Consider the following 26,813-nt stretch of genomic DNA (forward strand, 5'->3'; position numbering starts at 1 on the left):
TTTGTGAGAGAAATGTCAAGGTTTTGATTACGTCCTTGGATAGAAAAATGAATTCTAAACGGACAATGGAAAGCTGTCTGTCTAGATTTTTTTAGGAGAAAGATGATAGGAGATCGTATGTTAGCAATACTAGGTTTCTTCTTCATCACAAGAACATTCGTGTCCAGTTTCCTGTTTCCCAGCATTGGTCATTTCTTCTTGAGATCATGCGGGAAATTCTGTATCTGTCCTGCTTGATGACTGAATCTGCTTTTTTGTTTTTCTTGCAGGGGGCAGCCTTGAAGTACCTTCCTAGCATCATTAATGATGTCAAACTTGTGTTCGATCCTATTGAACTCAGGTAAATAACCAAAAACTATTGTTTGTTTTAAAAAAAATTATGTATTTGGCTGTCTTGGGTCTTAGTGGCGGCACTCAGGCCTCTCTGGTTGTGTCACATGGGCTCCAGAAAGCTCGGTCTTACTTGCTCCACAGCATGTGGGATCTTAGTTCCCCGACAAGGAATTGAACCAGCATCCCCTGCATTGCAAGGCAGATTCGTAACCACTGGACCACCAGGGAAGTTCCTGTTATTTCTTAACAGGAGATGCATCTCCCCTGCTCGGCTTCAGCTTGGACTACTACACATGCTGTGATTCTTCTAACATGTATGGACACATATGGACTGAACACCTTTCTGTGCTCAGTTCTAGGGAAGATAAAGGCCCCTGAGAGAGGTTTGCACTTTCTCCAAAGAAAGAAAATGCACAGATACAAAATTAACTATAGGAAAAATATACATAATAATATGCTTCCAGCCATATACCTAAGTACCCCAGGAATGCCAGGTCACATGGTGATTGACACTGGGGTGGAATTAGCCAGAAAAGGCTTTTGCAGAAATTGAGTATGAAGACAAGTCTGCAAAGCAGTGATGGACCTGAGTGTTTGGCAGGTTTGGCAGACTCAGCTCCCCAGCTGAGCCCTAGAGTGAACGCAGAATATAGCCTCTCCTTGGCTTCTTAGAGACAGACTATCTGGTCATGGAGGAGAGAATTCCAGGTCAACCTCTCCACGCCCAGTTAATTCCCACGAGAGAGGAAGAGCTTATTCCCTTCAATAAGGCAGGATAAAACCACTAACTACCCGGGTTTCTCTTCTAGTGTGCTCTTCTGCAAATTCATCCAGAGCATCCCTGACAACCACTTAGTTCGCCAGAAACTGAACTGCATGACCAAGATAGTAGAGAGCAATCTTTTCCAGCAGTCGGGTGAGTCTCCAGCAAAAATGGCCACTTATGGAAATTGTCTTCCTCAGCCAATGCTGCCTTTAAAAAAAAAAAAATAATTATGTCCTTGGTGATACTTAAGCACTTCCTGAGAAACTGGTTTTAAGCAGAAGGTGAAATCAGTTCAGCATTTCACCTAGCTCCATGAAAGAGCAAAATCTTGTGTTCTTTAATGTTTAATTCTATAGCGAATGTTGCATTAATTAGCAAACTTTGTCCTCAAAATATAAACCCCAGAAAGCAACAGGCAAGCAGGAAGGATAGTCCTTTTAAACAAATGCATCTCCTTTGACCTAGACATGGAGTATAGTATCAGTAACCACAGGGTACCACCACCCCACAACATCACTGCCCCATGCCATGACATCATGGTATCACTGCCTGCCCCAGTCCCTGGTTCAGTTCAGTTCAGACTGATGTCATGTCATGGGGCAGTGATGCTGTTGGGCAGTGGTACCCTATGGCAGGGATGCCGTGATGCCTCGGGGCAGTGATGGACTTCTTGCTGCTTGTACTTGCTCAGCAGAGCTGGTTATGCACATTTCTCCTCCACTCCATGCCCGGTCATGTCACATCAGTGGCAAAAAATTGACCATGGCGGGAGTAGTGGCAGTCACAATAAATCAGAGAGGTTCGGGGGGAGCTGTGGGTGAGCCAGATTACCGTCTTACTGCTAAGAGTGGAGGAGGGCACCGAGGGAAGAAAACTCTTACACTGATGAAAGACTCTTCATTTTGTAACTAGTCAAGCAAGGAGCCATCAGGTGTAAATCACTGTGTTCCTGCCCCAAAGTTGACATGGGAAGGAGGTCCCATACCTGGTCCTTTTCCAGTAAACCCAAGACTCGTCAGGTGGGCCAGCTGTGGGAACTGTTTTTGAAGCTACCACCAGGTCAGGGAGTCCCAATGGGTGATTCATGCTGTGTGTATTGGCTGGAGGGTCCGAGGACCACCAGGGTACCTCAGAAGCAGGAAAAGTTGAGTAGGTTGGTGAGAGAACCCTTTTGCCTTTGCTCCAGGCTAGTTATATAACTTCAGACAAACAAAGGACCATCTAGTAAGTCTCAGCTTCTATTTCTATAGAAGGATGGACTTGTACTAGATCAAATCAGCAGTGTTTTTTGGCTCTGATATTTTCTAAGCCTCTGAATTTGTGCTCAGACATTTCAACTGTTTCAAGAACATGGTCAGGGGGAGTGCAGAAAGCTAGTGAGTGCTCTTAAGTAGAAAACCTAGTATTAGTCAACCTCTTATTATGCTGTGATAACTTGTGCCTCTAAGGATGTGGAAGGCATAAATGAGACCACGAAGATGAGGCATTTGAGCTGAAGAGCCAAGGATGCACTGCATAATTCCAACAGAGGAAGTAGTATCACTGTTCACAGTCATTTCTGTTCATGCCCAAAATATCTGGACTTATCAGAATAATATTTTATCATCATGAAGTTCCCAGAAAGAAGACATAGTGGAAAGACAGCACCTTCCTGTATGAAGTCGAAGTATCTGCAAAAGCATGAAAAGAATATCTGTGAAACTCACTGAAATGTGCTGATGAAGCTTAGCGTTCATGGGAATTTTTGAGTATATTTTATCCAGTCAGTAGAACATGTCAAAAAATTAAAAGCATATAACTTGCTTAGTTTATTAATTTCCTATAACTTAGCTTACAAATATCACACTGGCCTTTTTTTTTTTTTTTTTTTTTTGCTGCACCATGTGGCTTGTGGGATCTTAGTTTCCTGACCAGGGATCAAACCTGTGCACCCTGCGGTGGAAGCGCTGCGTCCTAACCACTGGAATGCCAGGGAATCCCTAAGTTGACCTTTTTAAATGTTATTTTATTTAAAAACATTTTTAAGTCTTTTATTGAACTTGTTATAATAGGGCTTCTGAGGTTTTTTTTTTTTTTTTTTTTTTTTGGCCTTAAGGCGTGTGGGATCCTAACTCCCTGATAGGGATTGAATCAACACCCCTCTACACTGGAAGGCAGCGTCTTCATCATTGCACCTCCGGGGAAGTCCTAGTCCTTTTTAAAAAAAAAAAAAAAAGTTATATGCCTTTAAAAAAAATGCTGTGTGTTACTTGCTCAGTTGTACCCAGCTCTTTGTGACCCCATGGACTGCAGCCTGCCAGACTCCTCTGTCCACGGGATTCTCCAGGCAAGAATACTGGAGTGGGTTGCCATCCCCCCTTCTCAAGGGATCTTCCCAACCCAGGGATTGAACCCTGGTCTCCTGTGTTGCAGGCACACTCTTTACCATCTGAGGCCAAGGAAGCTCCACCCCTGCCCCCCCAAAAAAGCTAAAGACATTGTTAAATACTTTATAAACATGGGACTACACACGAGGTGGGATTTCCTTTGCATTTAAGGTCAAGGTAGAGGGTTGAACTTCGTGCCTAAAAATCACATGCTCCCAGGTAGCCCAGAGGAGCCCCTGCAGGACTGAGTCCAGAGCTGGGAGCTGGAGGGACAGGCAGAGAGGGGGCTGTAGGAAGGAGCCAGGCTGTGTGGAGGGGTGCTCCGGCAGCTGCTGAGTGGTCTGCCTTCTCGCCCGCAGAGTGCAGGGATGTGCTGCTTGCTCTGCTGATAGACCAGCTCAGCGGCCAGTTAGACGACAACTCCAGCAAGCCTGACCACGAGGCCAGCTCACAGCTTCTAAGCTACCTCCTGGAGGTTCTGGACAGGAAGGATGTGGTGAGTTCAAGAGTCCCTGATGTGGAGCACAGCTCATGCTGGTCCCATGGCCGGGGACAGGAACAGCTGTGCGGCCCTGCTCATCCCAGGCAGCTGAGAATTAGGCAGTACCCACTTTAGAGGTGTATAGAGAGGCTCTTCCTGGCTAGAACCTACCAGGCACATCTAGGTCTGGGGAAGTCTGCCTGCTATGGGGGCCGCTGCTGGCTGATTTTCCTGGCCAACCCAGTTTGACCATCACTGAGGTCTCTATGGGAACTTGTCAGAACCAGAGCCTGTGTAGGCTTGTGAGGTAGAAACCTCTACCCTCTTATGCTTTTGGTACCTGACAGCACTATAGTACGTATTCTTGAGCTTCTGAGAAGTTCTCCATATATGCTCTCTGATGCTGATCCTTCCTTCTGAAACCTAAATGTTGCTTTCTACTCTTTCTTTTTTTTTTAGATAATATCTCTTTTATTTGGCTGAGCCATGCAGCCTGCACGATCTTAATTCCAAGGATCTAACCCATTTCCCCTGCAGTGGAAGCTCAGAGTCTTAACCACTGAACCAGCAGTATAGTGCCTGGGGGCGGTTAGTCGCTCAGTCGTGTGTGATGCTTTGCAGCCCCATGGACTGTAGCCCGCCAGACTCCTCTGTCCATGGGATTCTCTAGGCAAGAATACTGGAGTGGGTTGCCATTTCCTTCTCCAGGGGATCTTCCTGACCCACGGATCAAACCCAGATCTCCTACATAAAGTCCCTAGACATATTTATATGTACAAACTAATTCCCGGTGTCTCCCTGTACCATTTCGGCTCATTCCAGGCTCTCATTACTGAAGTTTATTCTTATGCCCCCCCCTTTTTTTTTATAGCCCAGTATTCCCTCCTGTTTTCCTATAACTACATCTTCACATTTTCCCCATTCCTCAGAGTCCAGTTGCATTAAACACCTCCATGAAGTAGTTGTTGGTGCAGTCCTGCCCAAATTCCTGCACTCTGCTAGCTGCCTTTCTTCTGTCCTTACGTTTTAAGGTTTTTACCATCCTTGAGTTGTAAATTCCACTCACAAACACTCCTTACACAGCTCCTGTGCTCTGGACACTGTGAAAGGTCTGAGTCTTCAGCGGTGAACAAGAGAAGCAAGCCCTCCCCTCATGAAACTGACCTTCCTGGGGAACCTTTGTATTTTGTTTATTTATATTTAAGCCCCAACCCTCCTGCTGAAGTGTAAATTTGTTAAAGACTCAGAGGGTGCCTGTATACTGGACCCACCTACTGCAGTCTAACATATGGAACTCATGTAAATAGAGGAAAACACAACACCCCACAAAGAGGCAGGTTTTATGAGTCACTTTCATTCAAAGAAATAATAAAAAGCAAGGGGGTACTAATAATACTTGCTGTTTTAATAAAAGTACAGAAATAGCAATGATCTAGATGTTGGAAGCCTTAAGCAGGAGATTGAGACTATCTTTCAAGAAGCAGGAATGGATACTGGCTTTGAAAAGGCGAGTTGAATATTGGTAAGTTGGAACTGAAAGAATGTACTATCAAATCACAAGAAGGAAAAAGAAAAACATTCACAAGGCAGTGCTGGGTGTATCAGCCCAGCTAATTCCTGTATAGGAACTTTTCTTTTTTTTTTTTCTTGTAGCTAGAATATTGAAGGCTCCACGAAGTTGAATAATTGCTCATAGATACCTGACAGTCAGATTATTAATTCCTTATCTTAGTCTACTCAAGCTGCTCTAATAAAATACTGAAGGCTTTGTGGATTAAAGAATAGATTTATTTCTCATAGTTCTAAGGACTGGGAGTTCAAGGTCAGCCTGCCTGCATGGTTGGGTACTGGTGAGGACCTCCTGCTGGCCTGCAGACAGCCACCTTCTAGCTGTGTCCTCACACAGCCTTTCCTTGGTAGGACAAGCTCTCGGGTGTCCCTTCTTAAAAGGATACTAACCCATCAATCCCAGATTTTGTCTTCATGACCTGATTTGCTCCCAAAGCTCCATCTCCAAATACCATCACCTTTGGGGGTTAGAGCTTCAACATAGAAATTTTGAAGGCAAACCTTCAGTTCATAGCAATGTCCTTGACTTGAATTTCTTCTTTTTTTTAAACCTCCTACACAGAAGATGGCAAGAACTTTGTATATTTGCGTTTTGCTTCCCATTCATGTGCCTAATTTTCCTGGGTGACTTGATCTACTCAGAGTCAGGACCCAGTACCTCATGCTAGTGGGGGTCCTCCCAAAACTGTTGAGTCAGCAGCTACAGAGAGCTCTCAGTGAGTCCAGATGACCTAGGTTATTAGGGAGACATTCTTCTCCTGCATCTCCACGTTCATCTTTCAAACGTTAGAACCAATGGTGTTAAGCAGATTCCTTAATAACATTATGTATCATTCTGCGATGTTTCCCCCTTTTGGATAAGAGACTGTTTTGTAGGCAAGAGCCAGAATGAGATGAAAGAGAAATCTCAACTTGTCTAAGGTTTCCTTAAGAAAAGTGAAGCAAGTCAGAAGTGTGTCCATCCATGTGTTTCCTCCTTAGGGCCCCACGGCGAAGCACATACAGCTGGTAATGGAACGGCTGCTGAGAAGGATCAACCGGACCGTGATTGGGATGAGCCGACAGTCGCCCCATATTGTGAGTGTCGTCCAGGGGACCACGCGGCCACTGCAGCTTCTCAATGTCCCATCCCACCTACCCAATGAGGGGCTTGGGGGACCAGTGACTTGAGACCAAATTCACATAGGCCCCTCCCATCCCAGTTTCTAGACTGCACTGATTGTTGGGTGGCATAGCTCCCTCGGGAATTGAATGGGGCCTCGAACTTTACAGCCTCCCTGGTTGAGTGACTCTTCTTTTTAACTGTCAGTAAATCTGATGCTGATTTTTTTCTTGAGGGAAAATGATCCAACTGGAAAGTAGAGGAGATGAATGGGGGACAGTTATTAAGGATCTCACTAATACAAAGTGTGTGAATACATTCTTAAGGAGTCTTACTCAGATGGACGGTGAAACAAAACCTCCTCTAATATTATACATTAAAGCAGAGACCCACTGACATATGCAGGCACCCTAGGTGGACTGAGGACTCGGGACCAGTTCTAATGCTCTTTAAATATTTACTTAATATTTTCTTTAAGGAAAATATGAGCTTTTGTGAGCAGAAAATTAGAAAATTAGTTTAGCTGACTGCATTCAGCATTTCCTCTAGTATCTCAAGCAGTGTAATTGTAATTCTCAACGTCTGCATGTTTTATGTGGATCCACCTTCATTAGAATAACAGTAATAGTATGTTCAGCCAAAATAATGTTAATAGTAGTGGTCACTGTTAGCTCATTTTTGTGTGTGTGCTAGAACGTATCTTGAGCACTTTATATTTCACTGAAAACTCATAGTAAGCTCCATTTTTAAAAAGAGGAAACATGCAGAAACCTGTACAAGATTACACAACCACCATGTGATTGAGGTGGACTTTGGCTCCAGACAGCTGTTCTGGAGGCAGCGCCCTGCATGCTGTTAGCCATGCCCCCCGACAGAAGCTTGCCAAGTTATGTTCCCAACTATGCACTTTAGGCACCGTGAGAGAAATTCTGATAAATTCAATTCTCCCCTTCACATTCTGTTTCCCCTGATGCTTGAAATGCTTATAGATTGGTGCCCTGTATTACCAGGCAGCCCTTTTCGCTCAAAGAAAATCTTTTCAAGAACTTGAGATTAGCATGCTTTTAGAAATGTCAGTGTTGGCCTCTTATTTTCCAACTATTATGTCTACTAACTGTCAGGTAAAAGGTGTGATGGAGACCAGAGGTGACTGTTGAGAGACCAGTTGTATCACCGTTAAAATGGAGCATCTTTGGCTTGCAGCTGTGTAAGCTACATGCGCGTGTGCTTAGTTGCTCAGTCATGCCCCACTCTTGGTGACCCTGTGGACTGTAACTCACCAGGCTCCTTTGTCCATAGCATTCTCCAGGCAAGAATCCTGGAGTGTGTTGCCATTTCCAATGAGATTTTAATTAGAGGATAGAAAAAGAACTCTTCTAAATTGCTACTGTAAATAAAATCTATTTATTAAAAAAAAAAATAGGTAGTAAGAAACTGCTATAAGCCAGATATTGTTCTAGACAAGAGAAATACATCAGGAAACAGAACAAAAGTCGCTATCTTAGAGAAGCTTACATTCTAGCAAGAATAACAATAAAAAAATAAGTGCAGAATATTAGAAGGAGAAAAGTGCTGTGGAGGGAAAAAAAAAGAGTGGAATAAGGGGATTCAGGGTCATAGAGTTACAAATTTATGTAAGGTGGTTAAGAATGGCTTTTTAGGGACTTCTTGGTGGTCCAGCAGTTGAGACTCCACAAATGCAGAGGATGTGGGTTCGATCCCTGGTTGGGGAACTAAGATCCCACGTGCTACATAGTAGGACCAAAAAAAAAGAGTGGCTTTCCTAGGAATTCCCTGGTGGTCCAGTGGTGGTTAGGACTGGGAGCTTTCACTGCCTGGGGCCTGGGTTCCATCCCTGGTCAGGGAACTCAGATGCCACAAACCTCATGGCATGCCCTCCACCCAAAAAATACTTTTCCCAAGAAGGTAAAATTTGGACAAACACTTTAACAAAGGCCTGGAGAAATAAATAGCGTTAGGTGCTGATGGTAATGCAAACTGTATGCTAGTTTGGCAATAAATATCAAAGCCTTAATACAATAAATTTACATTGCTTTATAATTAGAAAAGTAAACTTTTCTTTAAACAAAGGAGATATAAGGCATTCATTCAGAGAGAGGTGACCATGGATAGTCTTTTATTGTTTTTGTATGTAGGAAGTTATTCTCTCCATCCCAGGAACAGCTAGGTTTTCCTCTCCTCTGTGCCAAATTCATTTAAATCTGTATTGTTTTCATAACTATATGAATACAGGCAGATTTTGCCTTGGGTACTTACCCTTAGGCTAGAAAATTAAGTCTGTGACTCAATTATGATTGGACTAGGGTAAAGCCAATTGAATATGTAATTCCTGGCCTCAAAAATGGAAATGATGGTAATCACCTAATTATCCAGACCAGGGATGGCACTAGTGGTAAAGAATCCAGTTGTCAGTGTAAAGAGATGCAGGTTCCATCCCTGAGTCTGGAAGATCCCCTGGAGTAGGAAAGAGCAACCCACTCCAGTATTCTTGCCTGGAAAATTCTGTGGACAGAGGAGCCTAGAGGGCTACCATCTATGGGGTCGCAAAGAATGAGACACAGCTGAGGGACTGAATACACATCTAATTATCCAATCCCTTTCTTCAAACCAGGTCCACAGTTAACATAGCTTAACATGCAAGAATCACTGACCAAAGGACTCCAGAGCTGGAGGCATGACACTGAAGTGGTCCAGCAGGGAGCTCTCCTGTCCTATCCTCTCCTCTGCTTTTCCACTCAGTTGTACTGCTTCTCTTTCTCTTGCTGTCCTCCAAGCTCGAATTTGTTTAAATGATCTAAATATTTCTGGCATCTCTCTCTGGAAGTCTCTACTACCCATCTTTTTCAACAAGCAACTCAGCATCTATAAATTGTTTGAGCTTCACTAGTCATCTAGCTGGGATCTCAGAGTCAGTATCCCCTCACCTATGGGATTTCAGAGGTCAGAGCTGACCACAGGATGAATGAAGCCCTCCACTCAAACCTGGAAGGAGCTTGTTTTTACCAAGAAACTGCAAAGCACATGCCTTTAGACCTTCAGAATTCAGTATGTTTCCAGCATGCTGGGTCTCTGCATACTTAATTGGGTAGAGAAAACCGAAGACCGTGCACCCACATCTTGCTTTGTCAGTTGGTGGTCTCAGGAGCTGGGATTTATTGTGTTTTCCGTCTCCTTCCAGGGGAGTTTTGTCGCCTGCATGATCGCCGTCCTGCAGCAGATGGAGGACGGCCACTACAGCCACTACATCAGCACTTTCAAAACCAGACAGGACATCGTTGTAAGTTGTCTTCATTGCGTCCTGCTCACTTGAAGACTTTTCATATTTCGACAGAACTGAGCATCAGTTCTGTGTGGGTCTCTTCCCACACATCTCTAATGCTGTGTGGCTTTGCACAGTGATTATAAGAGGGAGAGTGTTTCTCTGCCATAAGCTTTAAAGAAGAGTACAGTATATGTGGGCTTCCCAAGTGGCTCAGTGGTAAAGAATCCACATGCCAGTGCAGGAGATGCAAGAGACGTGTTCCATCCCTGGGTCGGGAAGATTCCCCTGGAGAAGGAAATGGCAACCCGCTCCAGTATTCTTGCATGGGAAGTCCCATGGACAGAGGAGCCTGATGGGCTGCAGTTCATGGCATCACAAAAGAGTTGAACACAACTGAGTGACTAAACAAGAGTTCATGTACCAATAGGTCCTCATGGAGACACTGAAGTGTCTTTGATTTAGAGAGACCCTGTACTTAGAAACATTTGGCTTTTTTGCTCTCAGAAGAGGACAGTGTCTCATTTTCAGGGATAGTGGTCACCCTTGCAAGGATTGTAGGAGACAGTGATATGCATGGTCTTCTAAGATGTGGTGGATGTCATCCTTTTTAGTAGTCCCTGGGAAGGGAAACAAAAAGAGGTAGCATCTGCCCCATGTAACATATGTAAGTTATCTTCAGTTGAAAATATTCCATTCTCTTTTGTTTTAAACAAAATTGTTCTCTTAATAGTTTACTATTAACCATACAGCCAAAGGTAGCTTAAGAAGCTAAGTTAGATCTCTGGTGGCTTCCCCATGATTCTTCCTTCAGGGAACTGTTAATGGCTATTAAACATCCCTGAAAGTGGAAATTCCCTGATGGTCCAGTGGTTAGGACTCTGCGCTTTCATTGCTGTAGTCTGAGTTCAGTTCCTGGTCAGGGAACTAAGACCCTGCATAAAACAAAACAAAACATCGTCCCTGAAGTTATCATCTTGTCTTGTGAAGCAATGGGCTGGATATGGAGCTGGATTAACAGTTGAGGTCTCAGTAGACTAGACTTCCTTTGGGTAACTTCCATCATTTGTGCATATTCTTGTCTTCTTTATGCTCTCAATTGTCCATTTTCAGCCTTTTTTATATGGATAGCATGTGGCCAGTACTCTCAAGGATACCCAGTTCTTTCCCTGACAGTCACTGTCCTTTCTGTGAGGTCTACATGATGGAAAAACATAACAAAGAATTGGAGAGAAAGTTGCTGTTGTTGTTCTGTCTCCAAGTCATGTCTGATTCTGCTACCGAATGGACTGCAACATGTCAGGCTCCCTTCTCCTCCACTGCCTCCCCGAGTTTGCTCAAGTTCATGTCTATTGAGTCAGTACTGCTTTTTATTATTAGTTGTAATCAATCTAGTGGTGAACTCTCGGAATACTGTCTTGGACCACAATAAGGTATTGTGGCTTAGTCTGGAGACTTATGTGGACTTCCACTTTGACCATGCTCTCGCAGGCAGGCTGGTACAGGAGTCTATAGCCATCCTTAGCTGCGCTTCCAGAAATCTGGGCAAGAGAATCACAGAGGAGAGGGGTTGAGAGGTGGAAGCTGAGGGTGGTGGTGTTTCTCTTCCATAGGCAGATGGTACAGTGTGTTTAAGAACACAGGCTTTGGAATACCGGGATCTGGGTTTGAATTCTGAATTCTATTCTGCTTCCCTCTGCGAAATTTTGGACAAGCTGTTTAACCTCACTGAACCTTGGCTTCCTCATATATAAGATGGTACCTACTGGGGAGGGGAGGGGATTAATGTGAGTACTTTTTAAAAAAACAGCTTTATTGAGATATAATTCACATTCCATACAATTCACCCAGTTAAAGCATACAATTCATGGCTGTTTAGTATATTCACAGCATTGTGCAGCCGTCACAACTCTGTAATTCCAGAATATTTTCATCACTCCAAAAAAGAAATGCTTAATGTAAATACTGATGATTGGACTTACGGAAAATGCCTCGCTTTGTAAGTGTTAATACCTATGAGAACCAACTACTTACAATAATAATTATGATGTTATACTATAACTGTATATAATATTTTATTATTATGTAAGATAAAATTAATATAAAAATAGTGACTTCTTGGGACTTCCTTGGAGGTTCAGTGGTTAGGACTCTGCATTCCCATGCAGGGGACCCTTGTTCGATCCCTAATCAGGGAACTAAGATCCCATATGCTGCACTTTGCAGCCATGGTGGGGGGATGCGGCGGGGAATGACATTTTTTAAGATTTCCTTTGAAAGCAGGTAGAATAAAGAAATTTATAGTAAGTTCAAACTCCTGGCAATTTGGCTCCGTTAAGTAAGCAAAAACAACAACAACAACAACCCTAAACTCAGGTTTAACCTTTGTTTTCTAGGTCAATGTGAACTTTTCTCCCAGCATCATCTAATTTAAAAAGGATTATTGCCCACAAGGGAATAGTGGTCATTAGTGGGAGAACTGCCGGTACGGCTAGGCCTTTCAACCTTCAGTGGACCCTCCTTTCTCTCTGTCCTGCTGCTTCTGAAGAAATCACTTGAAGGACCCTGGGAAGCAGGAGAGAAAGGGAGGCCTGGGGAGACCTGTGAGCTGCCCTTCTTATGCCATCACTGTTCACAGTTCACTGAGCACCTGGGGCTGAATGTAGTCGGTGTCAGAAGCAGATAACCAGCATTTTACATCCTCGCTTCACAAACCATGAGCTCCTGTTGACATGAGGGAAAAAAAGCTAATGGAATAGTTAATAAGTAATGGGTGCACGTAAAATGTATGATGAAAAATTGAAAAACTTACGCACTAAATGATTTAGACTGCACAAACCAGAAGGAAGATTGCAAAGCACAGACTTCTGGGCTGTTATTGTTCCTGATCCTTTGCTATTTGGCCTCCAAAGTGCACTGGGTAGCCATCAGGACTAGGGTCTCTGAGGAATATTATTAGAAATAGAACCCAGGCCCCCTGCCTGCACAGCCCCGTGTTCTTTCCTTAGTTGCTGAAACGGCACGGTTTAGTGCCAGAGAAATTGGACTGGGTTTTCATCTCAGGAATCTGAGTGGAAAATGTCTAAATTTAACCAACTAATAAATTTAAAAGCGTTCCAAACTTTTAAGCGCTGATTTTTAGCCTGATTTTTCTTTTTTCTGAGTTACTTTTTTCCTCTTAGCCGCCTCGTGAGTAGAATGGCTATTTTCTCGATCCTGGGCTTTTGTTAATTAGTTGTTACAGTCATCATGGTCCACTGCTGACATCTCTTTGTAAGGAGCCTTTAGGACCTTTCTCCCCAGGCTACCCATGGAAGCATTCCTGGAATAGGAAGAATCCTGACTCTGCTTCTTATTTATAGCATTTTGTTTCCGTTCTAACAGTAATAAGGAAGAACTGGACTCAGAGTTGTTAGAAGTATCAGTTTTCTCAGACTCAGATACAGAGAAGAAACTGGTAGTTACCAGAGGGAAGGAGGGCAGAGAGGTGGACAAAAGAGGTGAAGGGGATTAAGAGACCCCAACTGACAGTTTATAAAGTAAATAATTACCAAGGATGTACTGTACACAGAGGGTATTCAGTCAATAATACTCTAAAAACTCGGTAGGGTGACAGATGTAACTGGACTAGGTGTGATGATCATGTATAGAACCTTTGAATCACTATGAGGTGCACCTGAAACTAATAGAATACTGTGTGTTACTTACAATTCAATTTTTAAAAGATTCCAAAAAGTTAAAAAGAAGTGTCAGTTTTCTCACAATTGGTGGATGCTTTTGAAATGCAGTAGATCTATTCAGACAACATTTGGCAGTCGAGCACTAACGATATTATGGCTGTAAACTTGGGATCCAGAACCCAAAGGTCTGGATCCTAGCTCTCTACTTCTTGATTTCTATGGCCTTAAGCCAATAGTTTAATTTTTCAATAGTCTATTTTATAATTTATAAAATTTGTGCAGTTTTTTTTCATTCTTGTCTCCCTCCTCAGACTATGTGAAATTGTTAGTCACTCAATTATATCTGACTCTTTGTGACTCCATGGACTATAGCCTGCCAGGCTTCTCTTCCATGGGATTCTCCAAGCAAGAATACTGGAGTGGGTTGCCATTTCCTTCTCCAGGGGATCTTCCTGACCCAGGGATCTAACCCGGGTCTCCTGCATTGCAGGCACATTCTTTACCATCTGAGCCACCAGGGAAGCCAGATTATATGATATAAACGTCAAATCATAGGACAGCTCTAAGAATACTGTATTATATATACACTGCTATATTCAAAATGGATAACCAATAAGGACCTTCTATATAGCACAAGGAGCAGTGCTTAATATTTTGAAGTAACCTAAATGAGAAAAGGATTTGAAAAAGAATATGTGCATGTATATGTATAACTGAATCACTTTGCTATACACTTGAAACTAACACAATATTGTGAATCAACTGTGCTCCCATATAAAATAATTAAAAAACAAAACAAAACACTGTGTTATCCCCATGAAACTTAAAAGATAGACTATTATGGGACTGTGGTCATCATGTTCCTCTCTTTGCATCAGTGTAATGCGGGCCAGGCATACGATGTGTAACCCAGTTTTCCCCCAATCATTCCTAATCTGTTTTCTGCAGGACTTCCTCATGGAAACTTTTATCATGTTTAAGGATCTAATTGGAAAGAACATCTACGCTAAAGACTGGATGGTCATGAATATGACACAGAACAGGTGAGACCACCCATTGTGGGGCCGGTGGCATCTGAAAACTTGGGTCTGGTAACTAGATTTCTGAGCCTTGTATAGCACTGTCTTGTCTCTTTGCCTCAGGTCCATCATCTGTAAAGTAAAGGTTGTCCTGCTTCTATGGTCTTGGTGTATGCCCTCCTGTTCTTGATTTCATCCAGGCTATATCAGTCGTTCTGACTCGGGCTCTCAACTCTCTTCTTTCTGCTGTTACCTCATCACTCTCATGTGTTGATCATCAGCTCTGCAAGACATCTTTCAGTGCCGCCCTGGGGCCTTTATTATCCTAATATTCAAGGCTTTGGCATCCTGACCCACCCTGCTTTCCTAGCCATATCTTCCACGGTTTCCCTCCATATACAATGTGCGTACATGCTAAGTCACTTCAGTTGTGTCCGTCTCTTTATGACTCCATGGATTATACCCACCAGGCTCTTCTGGCTATGGGATTCTCCAGGCAAGAATACTGGAGTGGGTTGCCATGACATCCTCCAGGGAATCTTCCCAACCCAGAAATCGGAACGCACATCCCTTGGATCTCCTACATTGGCAGGCAGGTTCTTTACCACTGGCGCCACCTGGGAAGCCCACATACAGTGTGCGCTACAGCCACGCTGACCTCCTGCTGCTCCTGAACATGCTCTATGCCTTCCCTCACACTGGCTGCTTCTGCCTGCAGTGCCTGCCCCATTGTCTCTGGCCATCAGTCTGCCTCCCATTCCTTTAGGTCCTTCTCAAATGCCATCTCCAAAGGAAGCCATTCTGACCTAGATGTCCTCGTCTCTCCTTTTTATTCCCTATAGCTATTTGATACCCCCTCCTAGAATTTTCCATGTTCTTTGTTGGGTCTACGTTTGATTTACATGTTGCAAGTGAACCCCACCAAGCTGTAACCTTCTTAAGACCAGGAAGTGTCTCTTTCAAGACAAAACCTAAGCCAGTGCTTTGCAGTTGCTGGTCTTCAACAGAGACTTGTTGAATTCAAGTCAAATGAACTGAATACAGATACTTAGGGGCTTCCTAAGTGGTAGGTGGCTCAGTGGTAAAGAATCTGCCTGCCAGTGTAGGAGATGTAGGAGACTCAGTATTGATCCCTGGGTCAGGAAGATCCCCTGGAGTAGGAAATGGCAACCTACTCCAGTACTCTTGCCTGGAAAATTCCATGTCTAGAGGAGCCTGGTGTGCTGTATAGGCCATGCGGTCAAAAAGAGTCAGACACAACTGAGCACGCATGCACAGATACTCAATTTCAGAATTTTTAAGAGCTAAATAAAGTAAATTATTATGATAAGGATTAAGTCTCCATGGTCCTGATATCTGGTTAGAAAACACTTCCCAACTATATACAGATTAGAGAAACAGTTGCATCCGAAGTCGTAGACTTTAAAACACAAGCGTCACAATGGAGTAGAAAGAGCTCTGGTCTGAGGCTCAGGAGCTGATCCTCTCAACTGGCTCAACTGTGATGCAGCCTTGAGTGATGCTAGGAGACAGTTCTAGAAACTGGCCTTCACTGTAGACTGTGCTGTTTTTGGTCTCTAAGGATCTTGATAGATCTAAAGGTCTTAGGTTAACGAATCCAGGCTTGATTTGTGTTGTTGTTTTTAACATAGGAAATGTTAAGTCGTGTCTGACTCTGTTACCCCATGGACTGCAGCCTGTCAGGGTCCTCTGTCCATGGGAATTCCCAGGCAGGGATACTGGGTAGGTAGCCATTTTTTTCTCCAGGGGATCTTCCCAACCCAGGGGTTGAACCCCTGCATTGGCAGGTGGATTCTTTACCACTGAGCCACTTGGGAAGCCCCAGAAAATGTCTCAAAGAGCATGAAGTTTGCCTTATTTATCCAGTGTGTTTTTCTTCCCCCGGCCAGGGTTTTCCTCCGTGCCATAAATCAGTTTGCTGAGGTTCTCACCAGATTCTTCATGGATCAGGCAAGCTTTGAACTTCAGGTAAGCATGCCGTTCACCTAGGAGTTCCTTCAGTTCTCAGCTGAAGCAGGAGGAGAGTTTCATTTTGGAAGACAGATTGCCTCAGCTCTTATCAGAACACTTACCCACACCTGCTTGCAGGCAGTCACACAGGTATTCCTCTACTACAAATGGTTGAGTGTCCAGAGAACAGTGTGTATACACACCTGTTTGAAAGTCCAGAGTGATAGCAAAACAAGTGACCGCTAGCTCCATCTTCATTCATTCATCCAACAAATGTTAGAGAGTTATGCGTACAGGGCATTATTCTAAGTCCCGGTGAGGGCAGACAAGGTTCTGCTTCCGTTACAGGTACATTTGCTTGGTGGTGTGCTTCTGCTGTGTCATGGCCTGTGTTTGTATCTGTGGAACTTTGAAAGTGAAGACATAAGCGGAGGATATTGCATATATGTATACATGTGTATGTGTGCATATGTACATATGTGTTTAAATATGAAAATTTAGGTTGTTTGCATTTTCTGTTATGTTAAATAGCACTTACTTAAATATTTTTAAAATACCCGTTTTTATTTTTCCAGGATAAAGTCCTAAAATGTTTACTAGTTCAAAAGTTTGGCAAAACACTAGGACTTTTGATAAGTATTGCCAAACTACCTACTATAAATAGGTACACTTCTTGGCAGCAATTTTCCTTTATCCCAAGAGTAAAACAAATATAATAGTTAAAAAAATTTTTTTTAAATCTTAGTAAAGTGTTAAAATTTTCAGGGCTGAATCATTGAAACACAAGAGAGAAAAATGTCCTGTGGATATTACTTTATTTATTAATTTCTGGAGAGTGAATTTCTACAATGTGTCACTGTTTTAGTATGACCCTTATTAATGTTATTTTCCATTTCTTTTTACCCACACAATTAATTTTGAACAGCTCTGGAACAATTACTTCCATTTGGCAGTAGCATTTCTCACGCATGAGTCCCTTCAGCTTGAAACCTTCTCACAAGCCAAGCGCAACAAAATTGTAAAAAAGTAAGTGTCCTCTTAAACTTGCTTATAATTGGGAAGGGAGTTCTTCCATTTCTATTCAGAGCAGGATTTTTAATATCACGGAAATTACTGTTCACTGGCTACTCATATTGTTAGTGACCTTGGTCTTAAAATAATCATTTAATAAACCTCAGATTGCCCCAGATTCACATCTCTTCTCAGGGCCCCATTCATTTTCAAATCAACCATCGCATTCTTTTATAAAATCCCTACCTGGAGAGGCACTTAGGCCAGAAAGTTCTCCCGTCTCCCAGAACAGCTGCCACCTGCTGACAGCTTATCCAAATTGCAAGCTTAGTGCTGCTCGTACTCATGATTCACAGAGCAGACTCCTTTGGCACCACTGGTCTATCTCCCAGTTTTAGTTACTTTTGCAGAGAAGCCAAGACTAACATATCACTTAAAAATACCCTCCAGATTCCTGGCTTAGTATTCAAAATGGACTTGTGTGCAAGGGTGATGAGAGATTTAGGGAAGATTTTCATTGCTTTCATCTCAAGTCTTTTTCAAAGTTCATTGAGAGCCTAGGAACTTAAAGGCTGTGTAATTAAAAAGGGCTTAAGAAATTTATCATTTAAAGGCTATGACGTTTTTGTTCTGTTTCCCTGCTAGCATGTCTGGGATTCTAGGAAAATTATTTTAGCATCCCTCTAACTCTTCCCTTAAATACTAAGATTGGTGTCTAAGAGGTTGAGATTTAGTGACTGCACTTTCAAAGATAAAAGTAAAAACTATTTTGTAGATTTCCTAGTGGGGTGGTTATCAAGAGATATTTGATTTTTAAGATGGACACCTTAGTCTTATTCTTTAAAATATCTTAAATGGCATAATTTCATTCAGGGATGGATTTGATTTTGGTGAAATGAGTTGACACCAAATCTGATAAAGTGGCTAGTTAGGATAAATGATTCTCGTTTTGGTCATTTCAGGAAAGTGTGACTATATGTACAATCCATATAAAAATGTGTATGCATACTGGTAAAGATAAGCCTTAGGAAATAAAAACATTTATATTAAGGTTATAGGAATGTAAATGAGTTCTTTTTCAGGACTTCTTATTTTTAGTAAAAGCATCAACAGTAGTATTAAAAAGCAATAGAATAGTTATTTATTGTCCAGTATGTGCCAGTCTGGACCTTATATAATATTAATAGTAAAATTAGATACTTTTGTTAAAATGGAATAGTAAGAGAAATTTTTCAATATGATTTTTATTCTGACATTTGAAGGCATTTCCAAAGCAGGAATTTCGAAAAAAATGTTGGGTGCAATAGTAACATGAGTAGAGAATGTAGATCTGTGCTGGCGGGGTAGGTCATACATCTGTACTTGAATTCCCTGGGAACAGTCTCCTTATCTGCCTTTGACCCACCCTATTTTCATTTTCTAAGCCCCCAACCTCTGATATGACATGTTATGTGGAGCAGCTCCCAGCTTTTGTATTCTTTAAAAGATTTCCAGGTGACTCATTCATCTCCACCCAAGAACCACTGTCTAGATCAATGTTTCTCTACATTTTTGTCCTCCCTTGTAAACTTCTATAAGAAACCTTTTTATTTTTATTTTTTTAACTTTTTTCCTCTTTTGTCCATGCCATGCTACATGTGGGATCTTAGTTTCCTGACCAGGGATTGAACCCATGCCCCCTGCACTGGAAGCAGAGTCCCAACCACTGGACCACCATGGAAGTCCCTGGAACCTTTTTAGAAAAATGTTTTCCTAATCACACCCACCCCCCGCAATGAAATATTAATACCACCTATATACTAAATATATCTGTTTATGTACTAAATGTATACCTTACTTTATATGCCAAAGCAGTAAGCTTTTTTTTTTTTTTGTCCCCATGGGCCAGTTTTCACCCCTTTGGAGATGTTATCACCCCATTTGAGAATGTATGTCTAGAACTTGCCAATGTAAGCGCTTTAAAGAATGTACTGGTGTGGATAAGGGTTACTCTAATATAAGTATATACAGGCAGCATGTTTGTTACACATCATCAGCCATATTACCATGTAAGTCATACCTCATTCATCTTCCTTTTCTTTAGTATTTTATTTATTTCTGCTTAAGAGCAATCAGAGTGTTTCTCAGCCTTCTCCCTTCAGTAAGTGTGTTGATCTCATCTTCTCAGTGATTTTTGGCACTTACTTTGCTCCACCTTTTGCTGGACCCCCATCTCTATGTCTGTGTCCCCTCATCTCGGTGTGTATCAGTCTTTTGGGGGCTTATTTACATGTCAGCTGCATCTCTTCATGTGATTTTTGCCTCACTATCTACCTTGAGTGTGACCTAGAGAACACAGGCTTTCTTTACTCCCCTTATCATGGTATCAGTATTACATGTTCTTGTTTCCATCGCACGTTTTTCTCCGGGCTTATGGTCTTCTTCCTAGATACGGGGACATGAGAAAGGAGATCGGCTTTAGGATCCGGGACATGTGGTATAACCTGGGTAAGTGTACAATCTGAACACCACTCCTTGTGCTCCATGCATCCCATGATGAAGTCTTTTTTATTTTAATTCCTTTTAATTCAGTTAAAATGTCATTTTAATTGCGATTGATTTGTCTGTGTGTCTGGAAGTGCAGGTTGATGTATGGGTCTCTTATGACAATCATGTGTTATCAGAATAGAATATTTAGTCACTCACTTCTGAATTGAATTGCTTTACCCACAACTTTTTCTTTTCTTATGGGCCCTGTGGAGGAAAATTGTAGCACTTTACTTCTGGTAAAATTGTTTAATATCCTCACTTCCTTTCATTTCAGGTCCCCATAAAATCAAATTCATCCCATCCATGGTGGGTCCCATTCTGGAAGTCACATTAACCCCCGAAGTAGAGCTTCGGAAAGCCACCATCCCCATTTTCTTTGATATGATGCAGTGTGAGTTCAATTTCAGTGGAAACGGCAATTTCCATATGGTAAGGAGTGGTGGATCACCTTACTAGTGCATGTGGAGTCCAATTCTTTTTTTTTCCCTAATAGAGAATCAGTAGCCTGAACAGTACAAATCAAAGTTATCTAAAATCTTCTGTTTTTGCATTTTATTTTGTAAAGCAATTAGACATAGAATTAAGATAGCCTATCTTTGGTCCTCAGTTCAGTTCATTTCAATTGCTCAGTTGTGTCCGACTCTTTGCAACCCCATGAATCGCAGCACGCCAGGCCTCCCTGTCCATCACCAACTCCCGGAGTTCACTCAAACTCACATCCATTGAGTCAGTGATGCCATCCAGCCATCTCATCCTCTGTCGTCCCCTTCTCCTCCTGCCCCCAATCCCTCCCAGCATCAGAGTCTTTTCAAATGAGTCAACTCTTCACATGAGGTGGCCAAAATACTGGAGTTTCAGCTTTAGCATCATTCCTTCCAAAGAACACCCAGGGCTGATCTCCTTTAGAATGGACTGGTTGGATCTTCTTGCAGTCCAAGGGACTCTCAAGAGTCTTCTCCAACACTACAGTTCAAAAGCATCAATTCTTCGGCGCTCAGCTTTCTTCACAGTCCAACTCTCACATCCATACATGACCACTGGAAAAACCATAGCCTTGACTAGACGAACCTTTGTTGGCAAAGTATGTCTCTGCTTTTGAATATGCTATCTCGGTTGGTCATAACTTTCCTTCCAATGAGTAAGCATCTTTTAATTTCATGGCTGCAGTCACCATCTGCAGTGATTTTGGAGCCCAAAAAGATAAAGTCTGACCCTGTTTCCACTGTTTCCCCATCTATTTCTCATGAAGTGATGGGACCAGATGCCATGTCTTAGAAGCAGTCTTTTTGGTATATGTGTTTCCTAAAGCAGCACTCTTACTCTGGATCATTAAAATTTGACTTTATGCATTTTAATCCTATCTCTTGCAGCTGTTACAGTGGATTAAGCTTTGGTTTTTAAAGTCTTTAGTTTGGAGACCTTAGTTTGCCTGATACATTTTCCTGTGCTTCAGTTTTCCTATCTATCAATACATAGTATATTAGTATCAAAAGGAAGATTTTGTAGCTATGAAGCTCCGCAAAAGCAATCCCATTGTCAAGACTTCAACAGGAACCAAAATGGAAAGTTAAAACCATTAAGCTATTTTTATATGCATAGTTGTGATAGGAGAATAATATTTAGGCTAGTTTTCTTTCTGCAATTATAAAGCAAAGGACAAAGTTACGCCAGATTGCTTTAGAAAATGTCGACATGGCCTTGGTGCATTATTGGGCTTCTCAGGTGGTGCTAGTGGTAAAGAACCCACCTGCCAATGCAGGAGACATAAGAGACCCAGGTTCAGTCCCTGGGTTGGGAAGATCCCCTGGAGGAGGACATGGCAACCCACTCCAGTATTCTTGTCTGGAGAATCAAGGAGCCTGGTGGGCTACTTTCCATGGGGTCACAGAGAGTCGGACACGACTGAAGCTAGCTAGCTAGCAGGTGCATTATTAATGAGTGATGTGAACTGTGATCGTCCTCTGTGTATATTGAAGAGAGTTCACAATTCAGTAGAGGGGTGGGTCCTAGTCTAGAAATGTTGGCCGTATGTCTTTCGTGTCCTCTTCTGAGGTTGTGACGTTCTGTGAAATTTTGGCTGCTTTCAGTTTGAGAATGAGTTGATCACAAAGCTGGACCAGGAAGTAGAAGGGGGCAGAGGAGACGAACAATACAAGGTCCTTCTGGAAAAACTGTGAGTATTTCAGAAACAGAATCTCTAGCTGATGGCATCATTTAGTAATGGATGAAAATGGGCTTCTGCTGCACTCACAGACCAGTTGAGTAGTCTCAGCATCGCTGGGGTCACCACCACACTGGTTTTCCGTGAGGTTCATGGAGTTGACACCATCCACTGCTGCCATTTATTTATCTGCTGTGAGTCAGATGTTCGTGTTTTCCTGGCTAGCCTGGCCCTCAAGAACAGGGCAGATGGAGGAGAGGGGGAGATCGACTGAGTGGTGATATTTTTCCTAGTGTTTGAATTGCTGAAGTTTAACAAAAGTGCTAGCTCCTCTAATTATGGCTTCAAAACAGTCATTTAAAGGAGAAGGGAAAACTTTTCAAGGTCCTCTTAAAATACCTTATGCCCTGGAAAGGATGTCTGGGAACACTAGGTACATTGTCAGTCCTTTTCATTTCCCTCCTTCCATCCCTAACTCAGCTCATCCATTCCCTCCCTCTCTGGCAACTCTGGCCCTTTTACTCTGGCACCCTTTGCATGTATGGAATAACAATATAAAATAGCGTTTTATAAAACAATATAAAAACAGTGTTTCAGAACACTCAGATAAGATTTCCCTGGTGCTCCAGTGGTTAAGAATCTACTTACTAATGCAGGGGACACGGCTTCGATCCCTAGTCTGGGAAGATCCCACGTGCCAAGGGGCCACTAAGCCTGTGTGCCACAACTTAGCCCCTGTGCCTTGAGCCTGTCCTCCTCAACAAGAGAAGCCACCAAAATGAGAAGCTCTCACACTGCAACTAGAGAGTAACTGACCCCTGCTTGCTGCAACTAAGAAAGCCCCGAACAGCTATGCAGATCCAGCACAGCCATAAATTAATTGATGGATTAAAGAATTTTAAGAAACACTTAGATATTAGAATTAAAGATTGTGCTTCAAATCCCATTTTTTCCACATACTAGGATTTTGACTTTGTATTTATGTGATGCCTTTTTTTTTTTTTTTTTTTTGGTCATCTACAATAATAGTATCTGTATTTGGTGAGGATTTAAATGAGATGATGTATTCATATAGTATCTGTCGCAGAGCTCATGCTGGATAAATGTGGGCTGTTCTGGTGTTTGTTACTGTTATTACCTGCAGATTTCCCTAGTATCCTAGGTTCTAACTACCCTAACTGTTCATTTCTTGTGTTCTCTGAACTTCTGTGATAATCGCAAACTCGGTCAACTGTTGATGGAATATGTGCCTAGATCATTCCGGGATTTACCTGCTTTGGGGAAGTGGTAAGCAGTGGACTGAATTGAGGACAGTGACACTCCCAACTCTATTATTCTTTTTTCAAAAAATTTTTTTAAGGAATCAGCACAGAGGATGCTCAGAAATGGAACTGATGACTTGTCTATATTTTGAAGTTCTAGAAGTCTGTCTTATTTTGTTTGTAATGGGTGATAAGAACATTGGTTGATCTTTTCATCCTGTATCCGTTTGGTCTGCCGATTTGAGCTTCATACCTCTCAGTTTATCACTTCTGCAGTTCTGATCTCGTACAGGAATTAAATGCTGAAGTTACCCACACACAGAAACACATACCCACAGTGTTTACAAGTGATAAAACTACACTTTAAAAAAATCCTACAGTTGACTTTTCACATATAGATCTTGTTTTTCCTTCATTCTTTTTGAATCATGAATGCAGAAAAATATGACTGCACAAATCTCCAGTGCTCAAGAATAATTTTAGAGTTTAGTCTAGTGCTTTGAACCCACTTTTTGTCCTGTTCACCAAGTTTTCTTCTGTCTAATCTAAGAAACTCCTATGGAAACTTTGCTCTCTTTGGGTCCAGAGGGAGATAATTTAGACCAAAAGTTTAACTTCTGTTTACTTACTTACACCTATGGCTTTTTTCTCTGAAAAATAACACTTTTATGTGAAAAGCCACATGTCTGGATGTTACGAGGGTCCTAGGTTCCTCTAGGCTGGGCATTACTCCGAGACCCGCCAGAGTTCCCGCAGGATGCCTGAGGATAAAGACAGGAAAAAGATGATCCTTTCAAATGACCAGAGGAATCAGATAGTACACGCAAACCTCTTGGGCAAAAGTTCTCATTTCTGTGGTATAGACAGAAGAAATAGACAGAAGAAAAAGAATAGAAAAACTTCTATTTAGAAATAGAAGTTCAAAGAAAGGCATCATGGGCTGGGATTCTCAGTGATGGTGGGGCTTGAGCTGCAGACCTAAAGAAAATGCAGAACTTGAGTAACCGCAAAGAGCCTTGTAAGTGAAGGCTCCAGGGTAGGATAACCTGGAGTCATGATGTGTGTCTCTTGGTCCAGCGCCACCTGCTGCCAGGACCTTGGGCAGCACTCACAGGTGGTGCTGGGATGTAGGTGTGGGACAAGGCATTTTGTCTCCTCCTCTACCCCCCAGGCTCCTAGAGCATTGCCGGAAGCATAAATACCTCTCCAGTTCCGGAGAAGTATTCGCGCTCCTGGTCAGCAGCCTCTTAGAGAATCTCCTGGACTACAGAACCATCATCATGCATGACGAGAGCAAGGAAAACCGCATGAGCTGTACTGTTAACGTGCTGGTATGTACCACATCCCTGGGTCCCCGAGAGGGCATTGCCTAGCGCCCCTGACTGCACAGCTCTAAGTAAATGTGGCAGACACGAGGCTCTCCCTTGACAACCTTTCTGAAGTATGTGTCCTGCTGAGTCTAATTGGAATGGCCAAGGGAATTCCCTGGCAGTCCAGTGGTTAGTACTCAGCACCTTTGCCGCTGTGGGTTTGGGTTCAATGCCTAGTTTGGGAACTAGGATCCTGCAAGCTATACCGCGTGGCCAAAAAAAGATAATTGGAATGGCTAACTCAGCTTTGAACTCGCAGATAACAACTGCCTCAGACCTTGAGGATAAATATAGAAACAGGAATGGAAAATGCAACATAAGCTTTTGACTCAGCTCTCTTACAGAAGGCCATGCTCAAACTGTTTCTCTGCCTTTTTTTATGTGATTGCTTTTTTGTTGAAAAGTATCAGACACAGATGAAAATGCACTAGAAGCAATATACCATGAGTAGAGAATTAGTCCATAAAATCCTCAAAGTGGTAGAACCCTGTGGTCTTGCCTTTTCCAGAGAATTATAACTGGGACCAAAGATCTCAGAGGTTTAGCAGCTGTGGTCTCCTCTGCTTAATGTAAACAAAATACCTACCATTTCTGACTCCCTAAGAAAACAGAGTATCAAGTGATTTGGGTATTATGACCTGTTGTCTGTTCACCTCGATTTTCCTCACACTGGTCTTTAAAAAAATTCTTCAACTTTTCTTTTTATAAACTGAAACTTTTCCTGGGTCTTCCCTGGGGTCCAGGTTAGGACTCTGTGCTTCCGATGCAGGGGGCTCGGGTTCTATCCCTGGTTGGGGAACTAGAATCCCACATACCACCTGCTGTTGCTCAGATGCTCAGTCGTGTCTGACTCTTTGCCACCCCTTGGACTCCAGCACACCAGGCTTCACCGATCTTCACCATCTCCCAGAGCTTGCTCAAACTCAGGTCCATTGATTCAGTGATGTCATCCAACCATATTGTCCTCTGTCATTCCCTTCTCCTCCTGCCTTCAATCTTTCCAAGAATCAGAGTCTTTTCAAATGAGTCAGCTCTTCACATCAGGTGACCAAAGTATTGGAGCTTCAGCCTCAGCATCAGTCCCTCCAGTGAATATTCAGGATTGATTTCCTTTAGCATTGACTGGTTTGATCTGCTTGCAGTCCAAGGGACTCTTGAGTATTTCCAGGACCCCAGTTCAAAAGCATCAATTCTTCAGCACTCAGCCTTCTTTATGGTCCAACTCTCAATATCTGTACATGACTACTTGAAAAACCATAGCTTTGTTGGCAAAGTAATGTCTCTGCTTTTTAATATGCTATCTACGTTTGTCATAGGTTTTCTTTCAAGGAGCAAGAATCTTCTAATTTCATGACTGCAGTCACCATCTGCAGTGATATAGCATGGCCAAAAAAAGACACCCAAAACAAAATGCTGCCATTTCCTTATTTTGTGGGTGTATTCATTAAAGGGAAAGAACAAAGCCTTTGGAAAAATGACACTGTTGAAAAGTGTAGCTAGCGGTTTGATTATTTTTGTGGCAAGCTCATCAATAACTGATTTATAATTGTATTTTGTGTCTTTTTTTGTAGAATTTTTACAAAGAAAAGAAGAGAGAGGACATCTACATAAGGTAAGCCAAAGGAAATTTCTGCTCTTGCTGTTTATGTCATGGATTTATTAATTACTTTTCACGCAACGATAAACCTGAACACCATCCATGATGCTTCGAGAGACACCAAATAGTATGTGATGTGTTCCCATCCTCCTGAAAAGGTAAACTCTTTAGATCAATACACGAGGAAGTGCAGGGCGAGGACTGTGTCAGGGAAGGATGGAGGACACTCCAGCCAGCTAACCAGGCAAAGACATGAAATTCACCCTCTGTCAAGGACTGTTAGCCCTGGGTTCAGGAAGCCCTGAACAAACTTGGA

The 26,813-nt window shown here is 42.4% G+C and overlaps 1 protein-coding gene across 4 annotated transcripts in view; it reads left to right on the plus strand.

The window, feature by feature from the left end:
* DOCK5 (dedicator of cytokinesis 5) overlaps nt 1-26,813 on the plus strand; it is a 278,035-nt gene that overhangs the window by 197,653 nt on the left and 53,569 nt on the right. For all 4 annotated transcript variants that reach the window (XM_055578761.1, XM_055578762.1, XM_055578763.1 and 1 more), the window contains exons 24-36: nt 270-340; nt 1,143-1,249; nt 3,825-3,961; nt 6,497-6,592; nt 9,817-9,915; nt 14,526-14,620; nt 16,507-16,585; nt 17,493-17,593; nt 20,007-20,065; nt 20,382-20,536; nt 22,195-22,280; nt 24,702-24,861; nt 26,472-26,512. In XM_055578761.1, the coding sequence (XP_055434736.1) occupies nt 270-340; nt 1,143-1,249; nt 3,825-3,961; nt 6,497-6,592; nt 9,817-9,915; nt 14,526-14,620; nt 16,507-16,585; nt 17,493-17,593; nt 20,007-20,065; nt 20,382-20,536; nt 22,195-22,280; nt 24,702-24,861; nt 26,472-26,512 (1,286 nt within the window). The remainder of the gene's footprint in view (nt 1-269; nt 341-1,142; nt 1,250-3,824; nt 3,962-6,496; nt 6,593-9,816; nt 9,916-14,525; nt 14,621-16,506; nt 16,586-17,492; nt 17,594-20,006; nt 20,066-20,381; nt 20,537-22,194; nt 22,281-24,701; nt 24,862-26,471; nt 26,513-26,813) is intronic.

Source organism: Bubalus kerabau, chromosome 4 (assembly GCF_029407905.1).
Source record: "Bubalus kerabau isolate K-KA32 ecotype Philippines breed swamp buffalo chromosome 4, PCC_UOA_SB_1v2, whole genome shotgun sequence".
NCBI classification, from domain to species: domain Eukaryota; kingdom Metazoa; phylum Chordata; class Mammalia; order Artiodactyla; family Bovidae; genus Bubalus; species Bubalus kerabau.